General features: G+C 33.2%; 1 protein-coding gene across 1 annotated transcript; it reads right to left on the minus strand.

Moving 5' to 3' along the window:
- LOC132744112 (galactosylceramide sulfotransferase-like) lies at window positions 1–18,641 on the minus strand. The gene is made up of 2 exons (XM_060732730.1): window positions 18,485–18,641; window positions 1–1,691 (listed from the first exon to the last, which is right to left on the minus strand). The coding sequence occupies exons 1-2, from the start codon at window positions 18,568–18,570 to the stop codon at window positions 635–637; spliced, it is 1,143 nt and encodes a 380-aa protein (XP_060588713.1). The 5' UTR covers window positions 18,571–18,641; the 3' UTR covers window positions 1–634.
- Between the last annotated feature and the right edge of the window lie 1,225 nt (window positions 18,642–19,866).

A 19,866-nucleotide genomic window follows, 5' to 3' on the forward strand; every position in this document is an offset into this window, starting at 1 on the left:
TGTAGCTTCAGTGAAAAGGTTCCCAATATATATTTACAATGTAAACTCGGTGAAACCCGGATCAAAGCCATTTTTACACAAGTGCATAATTAATTGGATTTAATTTCTTTTTGTAAAAGACTTGGAAAGGGTGATCCCTCATACGTGTGCTAATCACATTAAAATAGCAGACTCTGTTTGATAGTCAAAGATCCTAAAGAACCACAAAAATATAACAACACTGTAGTGAAGGATGTTTACTTTGCAATGCTACATTTGAATATATCTAAGCTGTAGACGCTGACTTGTACCACGAGAAAACTAAAATGCGCCGACAGTTATCATCACTGGTGATAAGACAATGGTTAAAATACCCAAACAAAAGAATCCAATTAAGAATTGGCACACAATTCTAGCAAAAGATTGTGTATTGCAAAATTAACCAAGTAAATTTCAATAAAAATTGCTAAGGCGTTTTATAATAATCATCATATTTCCAAGTTACAGACTATACATATATATCAGAAATATATTTACAATGTTTATATAATCATATTTTTCAATCGTTATAATAAAACGGATAAAATGTTCTTTTTGATAAAGGGCAGAGTTTTAAAGTTGTAACAAAGCCATAATGTCATTAATCTACATAATTTCAATTATTCATCTTTTTGTGACGAATTCTGAGCATTGGAAGGTAAGTTAGGGCTCCTGTTTTCATGTCCGAACAGTTCTCCCGAGTGATGTGAAATGGCTCGTTCCATTCCGATTGGTCTATTCTCACCATTGCACCAGCTTTCTCTGCATTGCAGAACTCAGTCACTAATTGAAGCACGTTTTGAAACCATTCTACCTCACGGTGAAATTTAGGACCCTCATTTTTAACTTTCTCATCAAATATCTTAGAAAAAGTTTCATACAATATAACATCTAAGAAACAGGTTTTTTGTAGTTTCTTTATAAGATCTGAACTGAGCGTTACTACTTCATGCTTGTATGCATTTATCTTTACATACAGTATATCTTCGATGTCCCAGTTTAAAGTTCTTTTCATCAAGACAAGCGATTCGTTGAACCTTTCCTTCACAAGGACAAGTTTGAAGTCTTTTTTAAGCATGTCTAGGTGTTGGTCTATTTTATTTGTATCATTGATAGATATAGATGAAGAAAATCCAAAGTCCCTCCCCATGGAATTTCTTGTGAAACTAAATGGAGCTCTGTCATACACATCAGGTAATCGGACAAGATTTTCAATGAAATTACTTTTTGGGACACGTCGGAGATATGCTTGTGGCCAAACATCTCTGTAAAAATACGCAGCACTTATCATTCTTTGAACAGGATCGCGAACAATTGCAATATTTATCGAATCTGTTCCAAATGAATACTGATATAACTTACGGCTATATATGGAATGCCCGATCAAAATATCATAATGACCAGTCGGACGCACAGGAAGTAGAGAATCTGTGTTTGTGATATATCCACCCTTTTTTGGCATTGCAAATGTTAAATTGTTATATAGTCCAAACCGGAAAATTACATTTGACATTGTTGCAGTACCACATTTGTGAACTCTTAAAAATCTAATATGTGTAGTTTTCCCTTTCGTATCATCGTTATTCGCTACCTGCTTTGATAGTGGCAGAAATGCAATAGTATGAATTACACTGACTGTGAATACCAGAACAACTGTAATTTGCATGCAAACTCTGGAAAGAAACAAGAGCGATCAGTGATCACATGTGTCGCCTCATGATGGCCAATTTCATGTTTGGACAAGTTTTGTGACAGACGGACAGACAGACGGACAGTGCACAACTAGACTTGATACTGATCATTCCTGTACAGTTTGGATAAAATTGCACCAGTAGTTTATGAGGAGTAGTCCGGACAAGCTTTTGTGTGTCTGGCAACATACAGAAAAAACACCTTTTTATCAAAGGGCCATAACTCGGCCAAAAATCATTCAACCGGAAAACCCGTGCAATATGTGCAAGGACTTGAGCTACAAATCAATCCTGTAAAGTTTCATTGAAATTGCATTAGTGGTATAAGAGAAGTAGTCCGGACAAACTTTAAAAATAAAAATTATTAAAGGGCCATAACTCAGACAAAAATCATTGAACCGGAAAATGCTGACAATATGCGCAACTAGACTTGGAACTGATCATTCCTGTGAAGTTTGGATGAAATTGCACCAGTAGTTTATGAGGAGTAGTCCGGACAAGCTTTTGTGTATCTGGCAACACACAGAAAAAAACACCTTTTTATCAAAGGGCCATAACTCGGCAAAAACACATTCAACCGGAAAACCCGTGCAAAATGCGCAAGGACTTGAGTTACTGATCAATCCTGTAAAGTTTCAATGAAATTGCATTTGTGGTATAAGAGAAGTAGTCCAGACAAAGTTTAAAAATAAAAATTATTAAAGGGCCATAACTCTGTCAAAAATCATTGAACCGGAAAATGTTGACAATATGCACAACTAGACTTGGTACTAATCATTCCTGTAAAGTTTGGATGAAATTGCACCAGTAGTTTATGAGGAGTAGTCCGGACAAGTTTTGTGACGGACGGAAGGACAGACAGACAGACGGACAGACAGACGACGGAGAAGTGATCCCTATATGTCGCCACTACTCCGTAGAGGCGACACAAAAATGATAATTCATACGATTTGTAATGTGCATACGCTATGAAAACTTCATGACCGAGCAAAACACAGTTATAGCATAAATACCCATGTTTCATGTCAAGATATTATCTGTTATTTTGGTTTTGGGGTGATATAAAATCTTGCCAGGTAATATATCCACATATATCACTCCAAAACCAAAATAACAATTTTATTACCCTTCCCATGCCGAGTAAGATTTTAAAATAAATCATTGCTGTTTCAATTGTAACGTCGAAATAAGATTCCCTTTAGGGTACCCCTTCACCACAACATGACGTCACATAAATACATGACGTATTTGCTTTCGTACCTAACGAATGTAAACAAGAGAAAAGGGGTAGTCTGTCGAAGACACTTTTTTGTAATTAATATCAAGCATTGGCGAGGCCATTTTTGTTTTCAATACTGATGAGAATATTCATCATTACTTTCTTTTGGTAAATATTTTTCATTTGACATTTAAAAAGTGCTTGTATATCGGAATTTACACCGCGTAAAATCGAACCGTACGCGCATCGCCACAACGCATGTTGTTTACAACGTGGGGTACCAAACGGGTATATTTAGTGTGTATATTACCCGTCTGGCTCGGTAATATCAATTTCTTTCGACGGATCAATATCCAATCAAAAAGGTGGAAAAAATCTGGAAGGGTAATAAACATGTTTATTACACTTTTAGTTTATAACACTTCCAGATTTGTTCCCCTTTTTGATTGGATATTGATCCGCCGAAAGAAATTGATATAACCGAGCCAGACAGGTAATTAATACATTAAATTTCCCCTTTGGGTACCCAACGTTGTAAAACAACATGTGCTGTGACGATGTGCGTTCGGTTCGATGTTACGCAGTGTAAATTCCGATATACAAGCACTTTTTAAGTGTCAAAAAATATGAACCAAAATAGTGATAAATATTCTTATTAGTATTTAAAACAAATATAACCTCATCAAAGCTTGATGTTAATTAGAAAAAAGTGTCTTTAACAGACTTTCCTTTTCTCTTGTTTACATTCGTTAGGTATATCACGCAAATACGTCGTCATTTTGCGGTGTACTGGTAACGTAAATCTTATTTCGACATTTCATTTGAAACAGCAATGATTTATTTTCAAAATTGACTACTCGGCAAGGGAAGGGTAATAAAATTATATAGAGAATATTGAATGAATGTAGGTTTAATACTTATAATTTATTGAACGAGTTGAATAAGATCATATTATGCGAGCCTCTGGCGATCATAATATTGTTTTATTCAACGAGTTCAATAAATTTAGTATTGAATCTACATGACTATAATATTCTATTTATCACATATATAAAATAAGAACAGTAAACTGTTAACAAGAGTCAATTTTATTTGACGCGCCTATAGTTTAATACTAACATTAGCGCGCTGTAACGCTATGTTTATAGCGCAAATGACGTCACGTCAAAGTGTTACAACACTAGTGTAATATCGTCTAGTGTAATATCGTTTTTATTAAATGGCTTTATTACACCCATGCGCCGCGGTTTATGTGATAATATGATGTATTTAAGGTGAATGAAAGAAAATACACTTATAAATAGGTCTCAAAAGGCAGGCAATATACTGAAAAAGAATTTGAAATGCAAAACACGCGACATAATTTACAGTATGTTTGTGAATACGCTTATTGTCACTTCATTCAAGGCAACTTTCAAAAGATTTAGCAGTTATTAAATACCAGTATTTAATCGACAAGAAAATGTATTGTCCGCTGAACGCAGACCCTTATTATATGCTATGATTAGGCACCTAATGGGTCGTACTTTTGTGGAAAAGGGACAAAAAATGGGGGAAATATTGGGACCTAGATGTTTGTGAATGTCACTACACAAAATATTTCATCGTCGATAAAATATGTCAAAAGGAATAATCCATTTGTATTTGTTCGTGAATAGTTTAAACCGGTTTTATTAGTGTACCATTCCTTACGCATATACGATTAACACAAACCGATGGCCATTTTAAACAAAAACAACAGTGACGTTGAATGTGAATTACGATTGTAAAAGTTTGTGAAATAATTAAGTAATTGCTGGTGCCATTTGTTGTAAATTATGTTCTAAAACAGAAAAAAGTCCTTGGAAATATTCAAAATGAAAATGAAATAACGCCACAGATATTTGACTGAAATAGGTATATTATTAATAATGGACATTTTAAAGTTTTAAATTAGTTGCCGGTTAAATAAAACAGTGGAACGAACTAAAGTCTTCAAAAAAAAAAACACAGGTCTTGCTCCGGAATAAGTTATAGTTATAATATAGCGACGAGACTGTTATGTGGATATATCATTGCCTGGGGCGACATCGAGGGGTTTTCTCTACAAAAAATGATCGAGGTTTAGTAATAAAAAAATTTGGTTAGTCATAAAGTTTCAATATATATTTTGCTTCCCTTAATACATTTTATTCTCCACTCGAGACCTCGGTTACTTTTAATGGTACACATGGTACTTGTAAATGACCGATTTTTTTCTTATTGTAAACCCCATAATGTGAGAGCCAATCAAAAGTAAAGTTAGTGTTCCTGATCGGTTGGATGACCACATACAGAAACATTTTAGTAAATAATTGTGGCGCGCCAGTATTACGCTAACCGCCATTTGATCGGCATTTGTTTTTAAGGCATGCCAAAATATGGATTTTAAATCTATTTCAACTATTTCAATAGAGGGTTAAAAGGTTTATAAGCAACTACGTTCAAGCCCGAGACACGTTTTTTTTAACTGTAAGCCATATCCCAAGTACATGTACCCCATTAGCTTTCCCAAATCAGGATATATTCGCTCTTTTTCGAGCATCGATTTAAGTATCGTTCAGTGACCCTTGCGTATTTGTCTACGGTCATGCTTATACATGAACCAAGTGAACATAGATGACTGTGCTTTATTTGAAAATTCTAAAGAAAATATGCTTTATCTGAGATATCGCACTGTGCGTTATTACCAATTAAGTATTGTTCTGGTGTTTAACAGCAAAAGGTGTCGGCCTAGTGAATTTTTCGTATTCTTTGTTCTATAATAAATCAGTCACATTTGAGGCTTAATTCTCGATTCCTCTGTTCTTGATGAATTATATACTGTCTTCAACTTTAAACATCAACACTATCTAAGTTAAATGAGGCCCAAAATATAATATGTTAGCCATCTAATTTTTTCAGAAATCTTCATTCTGTTGTAACACTGTTTAAATTCGGCACTTTGAAAACTCCGGACTGCTGGTGGTAGTACATTTTTAATACTTCCGCCAACAAATGAGTTCCTGGAGAATACACAAAAAACCACTTTTAAAGTCATCCTATAACACACAAAAAATACACACATGCAATAAATGCACTTTAATTATGACCAATCAAACTAGAGAGAACTTAAACTGGACCACTTCAAAAATTAAAAGAACTACTTTCTAGACTACAACGGGTTGGGTCTAATTCCGTACAGGGGTGAGACCTGAGGAACATCAAAGACAAATCGCCGCACAATGCGATGAGATATGGGTGAAACTTTGTTCCGATAAATATTGGTCAAATCAAAGTAGGTGCTCTATTTGACCTAGAACAATAGGATGTGATGCACAATTATTTGCATACCGATATGTTTGCTTCGAACAAACAGCCCTCATCTATAAGGAATTAAAAAGCGTTGTATTCTTTCTAAATTGTCAGTCAAAAGCCATTTTCTTAATATGTTATTACATCTGTACTTCTTTATATTATGCTAACCATCTTATGTTCAATTTAAAAAAAATTCTTTTATGTATATATATATAAATTTCTTTGTGTGCTTTTGAACTCTGACATACATTTATGCCAATACCAACATTCAAAACTGAAACAAGCAATTATCATAGTATTGCAAGCAATCCATAAGTCCCCTACCGGTTAGAACCCCAGCAACAATCTGACGGGCCATTGGCCATTCAATTATACTATTGAATGAATGAAAGACATGAATGAACTTAAATCTTTTGAGTTCTAAATTTGTCTATATCACAGTAATGTGTTAAGTTTCACTGCCTAGTAAGGAAATTATGTTTATACAGCAGATAATCAAAAGGTTCAATTTTCTTAGGATGAATAAGAATAACTAATGTTTCAACTTTTCTCTTTTTTAAGTAAATTTGTTGGAAAAATCTTTAAAAGTGATCTCAGGAAACAGTTTTTATGAACAGACAGACAGACATACATACAGACAGACTGAAGGAGACTTTAAAGTTATTTTTTCAAACATCCCTGTTACCAAAATATAACGTATTTTAATGCAAAATTCTTAAAGAGAAGATAACTTTTGAAATAAAGATGCTAGATTTATGAACATTGTCATATATGATGTGAGTTTTACTTTAAGTTTAAAGATACCATTTATAGTCACAAAGAAGATTAGTAAAAAAAATAACAATTTTCAAATATAGCATTAACTATAATGTATAGTAAGTAACAAAAAATATAATGCAGGTGTTTGTTGATAATGAATATTTATTTTGAATTTGAAGAAAATCCATGGAGAAAAAGTTAGAAAGTTAAAGAATGAATAAGAAAAATTCAAAGTTTAAGGAGGAGATAATTCTGGAAAAATGGATTTTACATTTATAAACCTTGTCATATTATTACGATGTGGGATTTTAAAGTAAATCCTATAAGGAATGAAGAAGTTGGAGTAAAAAATACCAATTTCTCGAAAAAAAATCTAAGTTCAAGGGGGACATAATTCTGGAAATAGTCTTGCTAGTGTATTTAACCTTCTCAAAAATGTTGATTGATAATAAGAAACATATGTATGAAGTTTGAAGTAGATACATTAGGAAATAAAGAAGTTATTTAAAAAAGACAACATTATTTTCCCATAAAAATTCTAAGTTCGTGGGAGGTAATACTGATAATTTTTGTGCTAGAGTTGTAAACCTTGTCACATATGATGTGGTTGATGACCAGAAACTTATATTTAAAGTTTGAAGTAAACACCTTAAGAAATAAAGAACTTATAGTGAAAAGGCTGAAAAACTTAAATCAGAAATCTTGAAATTCAGTCTATTTGTTGCCATACCAACCAGAATTTTCAACATAGGAAGAAAAGAAAAAGATGTGCGTAATCTCCAGACTGCCATCTACCCAAATTTCAAGTTTCATAAAAATATTTTTAAGTACTTTTTGAGTTATCACTGGATCCAGTTTATGTGTTAAATTTGCCATATTTTCAGAATATTTGTTGCCATAGCAACCAGCATTTTCAACATAGGAGGAAAGATTGCCATCTACCCATATTTCAAGTTTCATAAAAATATTTTCAGTACTTTTTGAGTTATCACTGAATCTAGTTTATGTATTAAATTTGCCTATTTGTTGCCATAGCAACCAAAATTTTCAACAAAGGAAGAAAAGAAAAAGACGTGCATAATCTCCATACTGCCATCTATCCATATATCAAGTTTCATGAGAATATTTTCAGTACTTTTTGCGTTATCGCGGGATCCAGTTTTGTGGACGGACGGACTGACGGACTGACAGACAGACAGACAGATAGACAGACAGACGGACAGACGGACGAAGGGTAAACCTAAAGTCCCCTCCGGTTAAACCGGTAGGGGACTAATAAGGGATTGAGTTCTGTTTATGGTGTTACTGCTTTATTGGTTACCCATGTTTTAGATATGTCCTACCATGTTATTAGACGGCCGTGCAGTAGATATGCATTTGTCCGTATAGCAATGGGGAAAAATTTAGGCTTGATTTTGTGCATTTCTTTTGTTTTAACAAAATCACATTGCTTTCAAATTGTCTAATAAAAATAGCTTTTCTGAAGTACAACATGTCACAGAGCTTTAAGGAATTAAAATTAACATTTAACTGAATTGATAGTGTCATGTTTGAATATCATATTCTTTTTATAATTATCTAATGTTATCAACCTAATAAATAACGTGCCAATAAGCCGGCTCAGTCTATAGTTGATTGTTCTAAAACTTAACCGTTAAGAGAGGTAACGACTGAAGCAGTGTCACTCACTTCATTTGCTCCGCCTCTGTTGAAGTTCGTCTCCGCCTTAAATTGTCGCCAAAAGCAATATGCTAGCATTTAGTCTTCGTTGACGGGGGTGGGGGAGGGAAACAGGACAATTATGATCAATATAACTTGACGAATTATTAAATTACAGTTACAAAGCCTAAACCACGCGTACTATCATAGAGGCGGTTCTCCCTTAACCCTTAGCTAAACACAGACCCGTCTTTAGTCTAATAGGCTAATGACGGGCAGAGAACAAGAGGTATCACTAAAATACGCAACGGAGATTATTTTGGCGCTACGGATGCAGCGGAAATATTTTTTGCAAAACAGGCAAAACGTGTGCGATATGTAATTCATTAAAATAATTAACATTTAAGTTATACAACAGATTAACTGAGTGAAAAGAGTACGTTTATTTTAAAACGTATCACAAATACATGTATTTGCAATAGGTTATTTTGAAGGATTCTTTGACCGACGATTGTTCTCTTTTGCCTAGATTCTTATTACATTTTGTGGTCCCATACCTAGATTCTAGGCGAATATTCACTTTTGTTTATTCAAGTAGTTTAATCTTTTATAAATAAGTACACAAAACGTAACAAAGAATTGATTATATATATATATATCAATTTATTGATAACTAGTATTTGATATTACAGACATATTTTCGTTTTTTGAAAAATAACTGACAGTTCGTCCTCAAAATCATTCGAACATTATGCAATTCGCACCAATATCTAAATGGACATATTCTCGGCACATATTGTCTTGAATTTATTTTAAGTTTAACAATCATTTCAATTTCACTTGTTATCCAATTTATTTTGCTTCGACCAGACGTTTCAATCTTTGTCTCAACAGACTAACATTTCAGAATTTCAGACACATACCAAGAACATTGAGAAACAATTTATTAGTGCTTCGGATATTCAGCTGTAATAGAGAACAATTTTCAATTCTGATTTTGTAAATTAGCTGTGACTGTTCACATCATTTGGCGACGTCTTTGATGTGCAGCATCAACATTTAACTTGTTAGATGATAATGTACTGAAATTAATATTTCTATTTATTGCGTGCGATGTTGCATTTTACCCAGCAAAACAATTAACTAAATTGAAATTGTCTATCTTGAATTTACAGTAGACCCTATATTGTGAATTAACAGATAACTCACAAACAAAGCAAACGATTGTAAATCACGGAAAGCAGAAAATTTCAACAACTATTCAATTGTTTCAGGCTGAACTTAGCTGACTAAATACATAGGAACTCGAGAACAGGACCGCGGCGCATATTTTCGGTCGTGTATCGGTTTTTAAAAATGTTTCTCCTATATCTAAATATCTTTATACCCCCGAAACGAAGTTTGGGGGTATATAGGAGTCACTCGGTGGTCGGTCGGTTGGTCGGTCGGTGGGTCGGTCCAGCGGTCCGTTGCATTTATCTTGTCCGGAGCATAACTTGAAGACTAATGATTGGAATTCAATACAACTTCATACAATGATCAAGTACATTGAGAGAAAGTGCAGTGCACAAGAACCATAACTCTACTTTGACGTTATTGCCATTTGTTTCTTTTCTTTGTCCGGAGCATAACTTGAAAAGAACTGGTTGGAATTCAAAACAACTTCATACAATAGTCAAACACTATAAGGGGAAGTGCAGTACACAAGAACCATAACTCTATCTAAAGTAATTACAGAGTTATTGCCCTTTGTTACTTTTTCATAGCTTTCTTTTGTCCAGACCATAACTTGAAGACTAATGATTGAAATTCAATATCATTTCATACAATGGTCAAGTACATTGAGAGGAAGTGCAATGCATAAGAACCATAACTCAATCTTGACTAATAACAGAGTTATTGCCATTTGTTACTCTTTCTTGTCCGGAGCATAACTTGAAAACTACTGGTTGGAATTCAAAACAACTTCATACAAGGTAAAGCACAATAAGAGAAACTACAGTTCACAAGAACCATAACTCTATCTAAAGTAATTACAAAGTTATCGCCCTTTGTTACTTTTTCAAAGCTTTCTTTTGTCCGGACCATAACTTGAAGACTAATGCTTGGAATTCAATATCATTTCATACAATGGTCAAGCACATTGAGAGAAAGTGCAGTGCATAAGAATCATTACTCCATCTTGACTAATTACAGAGTTATCGCCCTTGTTACTTTTCCTTGTCTGGAGCATAACTTGAAAACTACTGGTTGGAATTCAATACAACTTCATACAATCATCAAGCACATTTAGAGAAAGTGCAGTGTACAAGAACCATAACTCTAGCTTGACTAATTACAGAGTTATTGCCCTTTGTTACTTTTTCTTGTCTGGAGCATTACTTGAAAAGTACTGGTTGGAATTTTAAACAACTTCATACAATGGTCAAGCACAATAAGAGGAAGTGCAGTGCACAAAAACCATAACTCTGTCTGCAGTAATTATAGAGTTATTGCCCTTTGTTACTTTTCCATTGCTTTTTTCTTGTCCAGAGCATAACTTGAAAACTACTAGTTGGAATTCAATACAATTTCATACAATGGTCAAGTATATTGAGAGGAAGCGCAGTGCACAGAAACCATAACTCTTTCTTGACTCATTTAAGAGTTTTTGCCCTTTGTTACTTTTCATTGTCCAGTGCATAACTTGAAAATTAATGGTTGGAATTCTATGAAACTTCATACAATGGTCAAGGGCAGTGAGATGAAGTGCAGTGCACAAGAACCATAACTCTATTTGGCGAAAATTACAGTTATTGCCCTTTGTTACTTTTTTATCCAGTGCATAACTTGAAAACTAGTAGTTGGAATTAAATACAACTTAATACAATGGCCAAGGGCAATGAGAGGAAGTGCAGTGTACAATAACCATAACTCCATCTTCAGTATTTGTAGAGTTATTACCCTTTGTTCCTTTTCCTTGTCCGGTGCATAACTTAAAACTAATGTAAAGAATTCAATGCAACTTCATACAATGGTAAAGCGCAATGAGAGGAAGTGCAGTGCTCAATGGAGAAACTCTTTCTGGCCTTATTACAGGATAATTCAATAAAACTTTATCATTGGTCAACCACATTAAAAAGAAATGCAACATACATGAACCACAACTATCTTTAATTGCCCACAACCATAACTCTATTTCAATTATTTTTGCAAGGTATTCTGTTACTAGTAATTTCCTCATTTTTGAAGCAGTCTTGCGGGGGTATTAATCACATTTAGTGATAGTTCTAGTTTAGTATTATCCGAGTGTCTGGCCTAAAGAATATATTTTCAATTGAACACATTCTTTTACATTTAAAATCTGTCATATTTTACGGTATTTTTAAAAAAGAGAAGGAGTGACATCCGCAATTTGCGGCAACATTCGGCATGAGTTTTTCCCCTAAGCCTACGCTTGATTTCTATTTTTCCGTTATCGTTGTCAACTATAGATATAACCTTCAAGGTTTATTGTTTACACGAGCTGACATGTATAGACAGCATTGTAACGGGCCTATTCGTGTTTTGATTTTACATGGTGAAATATGGTCCAACTGATTTTGCCTAACTGTAAAAAGAGCGACAGATTGGTCTTTTTTACAAAGTGATAATATAGATAATGCTACACGCACATTTACAAATACATTTTTAGAATTAGCTTCGTCATGCATTCCGACTAGTCTAGCAACAATTAAACCAAACGACAGACCACGGTACAACTCTGAAATAAGAAAAACCTCCCGACATCGCGATAGACAAAAACGTAAAGCTGTGAATTTGATTGGAACAATTATAAACGAATTAGAAATAAAGTTAATAACATGAAAAAACATACTAAAGAAATATTTTTAATAATATAGAGCTTACACTCAACGACCTTAGTTCAACTAATAAAAAAGAATACTGGAAATTGGTAAAACTGTTAGTTAAAGAAAATTCATCGAGTTGCGTAAATATTCCTCCGCTTTATATAAACACGGACACATTAGCATTTTCTGATCTAGACAAAGCCAATACTTTAAATGATTTGTTTGTTTCAATTGCAAATATTGACGACTCTCATACTAATTTACCTCAATTCGAGCCAAAAACAAATAAAAATTTAAGCAATATTAAAATTACAAATCAAGATGTTATAGACATATTATCTAATCTCGTCGTAAATAAAGCTAGCGGACCAGACGAAATCAGTCATAGAATGCTTAAGGAAACTTGTCACACCATTTGTGAGCCTTTGACTATACTTTTTAATAGATCTATTCAAAATAACACATATCCAAACTTATGGAAAGTTGCTAATGTAATACCATTATTTAAAAAAAGGTGATAAATCTATTTCGTCCAATTACAGACCTGTATCTCTTATAAGTTGTATAGGAAACTAGAAATGTGTCCATAGGACACGGGTGCCCCCACCGCGCCACTGTTCTGTCAATCTTTTTACTAAGTCAAGGGAAATAACTCTACAAATACCGGATAAATCCACAAGCGAAACCCCAGGTGCAAATCTAAATATGCTGAGCAACCTGACCATAAGGTTTAATGACTATGTCAAATCCTTTTTGAGTAACTTGCGACACAAGTTGAAAATTGCAAAAATTTTCTAAGTGAAGGGCAATAACTCTAAAAATACTAAATAAATCCTGACGAAAATACCTGGTGCACAACTGCACATGGTGATCAATATTCCTGTAAAGTTACATGACTCTAGGTCAAATACTTTTTGAGTTACGTGCGACACAAAAGTGAACGGACGGACGGAAGGACGGACGGAAGGACGGACGGACAGACGGACGGACGGACGGACAAGGGTAAATCTAAATGCCCGCCACTAACGTGGGGGCACAAAAATATGGAACGTATTATTTTTAAGTATTCATACAACTTTCTACATGAAAATAAGTTAATATACAGAAATCAGGCAGGCTTCCTTCTTCTTCCAGGACACTCAACCGTGTACCAATTAATAGACATTTATAATCAGATATGTAAAGCTTTCGATGAAGGAAAAGCTGCATGTTTTGTTTTTTGTGACATAAGTAAAGCCTTTGATAGAGTATGGCATAAGGGTCTCATTTTCAAACTGAAACAATACGGATTTACCGGTAATTTATTAAATTGGTTCTCAAATTATTTAGAAAATAGAAAACAAAAAAGTTTTGTAGGCACTACATACTCTCATGAGAAATTTTTAACAGCTGGTGTGCCTCAAGGCTCAGTTTTAGGGCCTCTTTTATTCCTTATTTATGTGAATGATATAGCTGACGCTCTTACAAGTGTCACGAGATTATTTGCAGACGATAGCTCATTAGCAATAAGTTCGCAAGATAACACTTATATAGAAAGTACTATAAACGCTGACCTTGAAATTATATCAACATGGGCAAATCAGTGGTTAATACAATTCAACGCTTCTAAAACTGAAGTTATGTATTTTTCACTTTCCAAAAATAATCGCGACACCCCTAATATTTACTTCCAAAATAATCATCTTAATTTTGTTCATTCTCACAAACATTTAGGTGTTACATTAAGTGATGATGGTACATGGCATCAACATATTTCGAATATAACTAATTCTGCCTCTAAAATTCTTGGTTCAATGCGAATGCTAAAGTTTAAATTAAAAAGAAAAACACTTAATCAAATCTATATAGCCTATTTAAGACCGATTATTGAATATGCATCTATAGTGTGGGACAGTTGTACTGTGTATGAACAAAATTCACTTGAAAGCATTCAATACGATGCTGCTCGAATTGTAACTGGTCTAACGAGGTCAGTATCTATTGCCAACCTTCTTCGTGAAATCGGTTGGGTATCACTTGCAGACAGAAGGAAAATGCAAAAATTAATTCTAGTTTTTAAACATAACCAAGGCGAGCTTCCCTGTTATTTATGTGATATTTTTCCAGAATTAGTTCGTAATACTAGTACATATAATTTAAGAAACAACGAAAACTACGCAACTGTTACCCGACGTCTAGAAATTTATTCAAAATCAGTGATACCATCTTCCATTAAATTATGGAACAGTTTAGATCTTGAAACGCGAACGTTTCCTACACTTTCATCTTTCAAAACCAAAATTTAAAAAATCTTTACGCCGCCTCAAGTTCCGATATATTTCCTTACTGGTGACAGATTTTTACAAATTCACCACACACGTATAAGAAATAAGTGTAGCAATTTAAATGCTGATTTGCACTACACTCACTTACGTGACAATTCAAATTGTGAATGCGGTTTTTATTCTGAAGACGCAGACCATTACTTTTTCAAGTGCCCATTGTATATAAACCAAAGACTAACGTTATTTATCAATACTCGTGATTATCACCCTCTTAGTGCCCATAAATTGCTTTTCGGTATCACTAACCTTAGTGATGAAGACAATAATAAGCTATTCCTTCACGTTCAAAATTTCATCAAATATTCAAGGAGATTTGAAAATGACTAATTTTCAAACAACGCTTTTAAATTGTTGTCCATAACCTATATATAAATGCTGAGGACAGGAACTGGGCAGGAATCTTCTACATGGTGCTTATTCTTTCATTCATTCAATCAATCAATCAATCAATAGATCTTTCTTTCTTTCTTCCTTTCTTTTTTTCCTTTTCTTTATTATTTTTTTTAAATTCAAGTTGTGTTAGTCTTTGAACAATTTTTATGATCAAATTCTATTTTCTCAAAAGATATCATATTGATTGCTGATATATACATTTATGGAATTCCAATTACAACAGAATTTATGCACATCTTTTTACTACAAGTGAGACGATGTGGGAAGGGCCAATTCTCTAATGTTGTTAAAACTTGTGGCCCGACCCTTTTGCTTTTTTATAATAACTATAACATCCATGTATAATAACTGTAAATGTATTCGTTACTGTTTTGTAGTATGTTTACATGTGACAATGTATCTGTGTTTGTATTAAATGTAAAAGCAATAAAATATGATTAAACTAAACTAAAAAGAAATACTAAAACATGATCCATAGATAACTATTTTAAAAAGGCACGTGGACTGATATTAAATACTAGAAAAGGTCCAAGTTTTCCATCTGATGTCAGTGAGTTATACGGAATATTAGAAAAAATAAAACAAAAATTAAGCATATCAAGGGGGGTAACTTACGCCGAACGTTGCGGTAAATGGCGGATGTCACTCCTTTTCTTTTTCTATATACCGTAAATTTGACTGATTTTTAAACTAGCAGATTTCTTTAAATTAAGACTATATTATTAAAGACCACCCACTCAGATAATATGAAAAGATATTCAAAAGTCGGACAAACCATATGTAAAGTCGGCACGGGTTCGGATTTATGCGCCGCAATATGCGGTCCTGCTGCAGAGTTCCTATGACTAAATACACGGTAAATGCGTCGTCGAGAGATAAATCTGTTCGAGGCACCCACGAGTCCAAACCCCTATACCGGGTAAATGCTGCGAAAGGCTCTTTGCATTATATTATGCACATAATGAGTCAGTGAGTACTTCAGAAAGGACACAATGCACGTGTGTGATGTTGAAGCCCATTATATCACAAACAAATTTTGGATCGTTCCAAAATAAGCAAAATTATGTCTTATTTCTTTGATACCCACCGATATTAGCCGTGTTAGAATGTGGTGGTTTTGTTTTCAGCGAATATATCCTAACTCGGGGTATGTGATTATTACTAATTTATTAGGGATGACTATACAACCTGAATAAACAGAGAAGCCACACAAACACGAACATTCAGTTATTAATCATTGCATTCGTTTCGGCTATATGCCTTCATCAGTGCAAATAGAGAGAAATAGAAAATCCCTAAAGAAAGCCCAACAAGACAAAATTGAAATGAATGTTGCAGGCTCAGTTTGATTGAGTCTGTACATGGACAAAACATAACAAAATTACCGGAAGCGACGTCATAACGGAACACGCGTAAAACGTTTAATCGGCAAAACTATAATAACATGTAGAAACAAATAATTATTTATGTTATAAATAAAGCTGGTACATGAAATAAAATGAATCAATAGTGAAACAGATGTCTATTAGAAAGTGTTAATAAAAAGAAGATATAGACAAATAGATCAATATTTATGTAACACATAAAAAAAATCAAAACAATACTAAATAATGAATTTTAGAAAATGCTTTTTCAATAATCGATTTAGGATAATTTCTATCAGAAAAATATCTTTCAAACTGCAAGTGCCTTGATCGGAAATGACACGTCTATAATGTTAAGCTTACCACGCTTACATGATAAAGGATGAGAGGATGTAAAATCTAAATACAAAATGCATATTTGTAGGTTTACAAAATATATGCCTGTTACGTCTTTATAGCTAAAGAAACATCAAAAAAGATACTTAGCACTTAGAAATACTGTAAATGAATTTAATATTCGGGTGGAAACTATTTGAGGAATCTAAAAATAAGTTAAAGCGTTTCCAAATAATCATTCCAAATCATAAAAATATAATCTAGGAAACGTAACCAGACATCAGGTTTTACATATTAAGTAGTGTAAAGAAATTGCTCTTAGACTACCCATGAATAATGAAGCATAAAAAGGTGCCATAGGGCTTCCCATTGCTGTGACTATGGTTTGTAAAGAACTCTGATCATTAAAGTCAAAGCATTTATTATGTAAAACAATATTTAACAATTTCCTTATATCATTACCTTTGATATTATTATTTCCGTTATCTTTCTTTTAAAAAAATATAATTATACAAGATTCAACAATTTCATTATGAGGGATATTTGTGTATAATGAAGAAACATCAAGGGTAAATATAAAGGTGTCTTTGTTTAATTCAAGATTACGAACCTTAGTTAAAAAGTCGATGATATCCTTGATATAGGAAGGCAAACTTTGCATGTAAGGATTCAAAATAAAGTCTAGGTATTTCGCTACGTTATTAGTACTGGAGCTACATACTGAAACAATGGGATGACCAGGGTATCCGAGAGGAAGTTTCTCATCATATGTTTTATGCGTTTCTGGTTAAATGTAAAATTGAGGTGTAGGTATAGTTGACGGGAACATGTCAAATTGTTTAGTAATGCTTACGTTATTTTCCTGTATTTCATTTAAACTTTTTTGTACAGCCTAAACATATTAGCAGGGCGAGGACTTTTCAGTCCTTTTCATGTCCCATAATCAAAAGTACCCCAATTATACGTGAGTGTGTGTTGTATATACACGAGTATACGAATATTCTAGAAAGGAAAAAGCAAATTCTTAACTTCTATCCGAATTTTTTAGATAAAAATACCATGATAAAAACATGAAAATGATTTTGTTTTAAAACTTCAAACCAACATTATTGTCTAATTCCACCCTTCCACAAAAAATTAATCAATAATCAGATATAATTATATCCGAAACCGTAAATCGAGTATACCCGTCTTGTAAACAAACAATACTGTGTCAGTACATTTAATCGTTCTTTTAATTCTACAAGCAAACCACTTTGGATTATACTAGTTTGATGTCTGTCTAGCTGTTTTAGATCAAGACCCCAGCTTAAAAATCAAAATGGCCGCCAATATTAAAAATGGCCACCAAGATGGCCACCAAAATCCGATATTTTGAGATATCCTTCAGTAAATTCATATTTTTTTACAATAAATATTGCGGGAATGCTCTTCTTCTAGACAGAGTAAAGGTTAAAGGAAAGGTTGTCAGATCTTCATTGTCGTGAAATACCAATATATCTTATGACAGCAAGCGTTTTATTTAAGATATCTAAAGTGAAACAATTATAATTTCAGGAAAGTTATGTAATAGTACCTATTTTTCGCCCGATTATTATCCAGTAACATTTTGAAAATTTCCTTTTTCCATAAAAACAATTCACGCTTGCTTTCGACAAACATGTATCATATAAATATTGTAAACTTTTAAACAACTGTTTCGCATGGGTCAATATGTATGTCATCTGCCGGTGAAAATCATAGCATATATCTAGCGAAACAATGCATTCCATCATATTATGCATTATGCACTTAAATAAGGCCGAATGATAAACCTTGGTTTAACAGTAGTTTACGAAAAAGTTTAAGACAAAGAGATAGGCTCTTTCATAAAGCATTAAATAGTAATAAAAGCTTCTGATTGGATAAAATATAAGCAGTCTCGAAATCAAGTAAATAATATGAAAAAAAAATGCTAAAGAGATATTTTATAATAATTTAGAATTTTCATTGCACGATATGAGCAGTTCTTATCATCGTGAATACTGGAAAATAGTTAAAATGCTAGTAAAAGATAATACAAATGAAAATGAAATCATACCTCCTCTTAAAAATTGTAACAACACTTTCTCCTTATCTGATATAGATAAGGCAAATACTTTAAATGAGTTTTTTAGTTCAACATCATGTGTTGATGATACAAATATAAAACTTCCACTATTTACTTTTAAAACTAATTCACGTTTTGAAGATTTTATAATAATGAACAAGAGATTAAGGATACCTTATTGAATCTTGTCACCAATAAAGCTTCCGGTCCAGATGAAATTAGCCATAAAATGTTAAAGGAAACATCAGAATCTTTGTGTGTTCCACTTTGTTTACTTTTTAATCTCTCATTAAATGAAGGAATATATCCCGATAAAAGGAAACCAGCTCATGTAATGCCACTTTTTAAAAAAGGGAATAAGGGCGAACCATCAAACTATAGACCGATTTCTTTGATAAGCTGTGTTGGAAAAGTGATGGAACGTATTATATTTAAAGGGAGACTTAGGCAAAATTTTGATTTCTTAGTTTTGAATTTTTCATTCATTATTCTGTAAATGCCCTCAAAATATATTAGACAGTTAAAGAAACAAAACTTTTCTCCATATAAAGAATAAAATGGTGGTTTCCTAACTTGACCCGCGTGGGTCAGGTTAGAGCGCTAGGATTTCACAATAGTTGTCAAAGTGAACTCTGGAAACGTTAAAGAACATGTCAAATGAATGACTTAGACTTATTCCAACCATACAATATCCACAATATCTATTATTGTAACTTCAAGGGTTTGTTCAAGTAATCTGACTTGTTTTAAAACTATTTGGTGATTCTATTGGCGTCTAAATTTTGTTCAACATATATAGATATATTTACGCTTCAAACCCAAAATATATAGAATTTAAACAGAAATTCATGCTGAAACTTCAAGAAAAA

The sequence above is a fragment of the Ruditapes philippinarum genome, unplaced genomic scaffold (assembly GCF_026571515.1).
Source record: "Ruditapes philippinarum isolate M1 unplaced genomic scaffold, ASM2657151v2 ctg5103_1_1_1_1, whole genome shotgun sequence".
Lineage (NCBI taxonomy): Eukaryota > Metazoa > Mollusca > Bivalvia > Venerida > Veneridae > Ruditapes > Ruditapes philippinarum.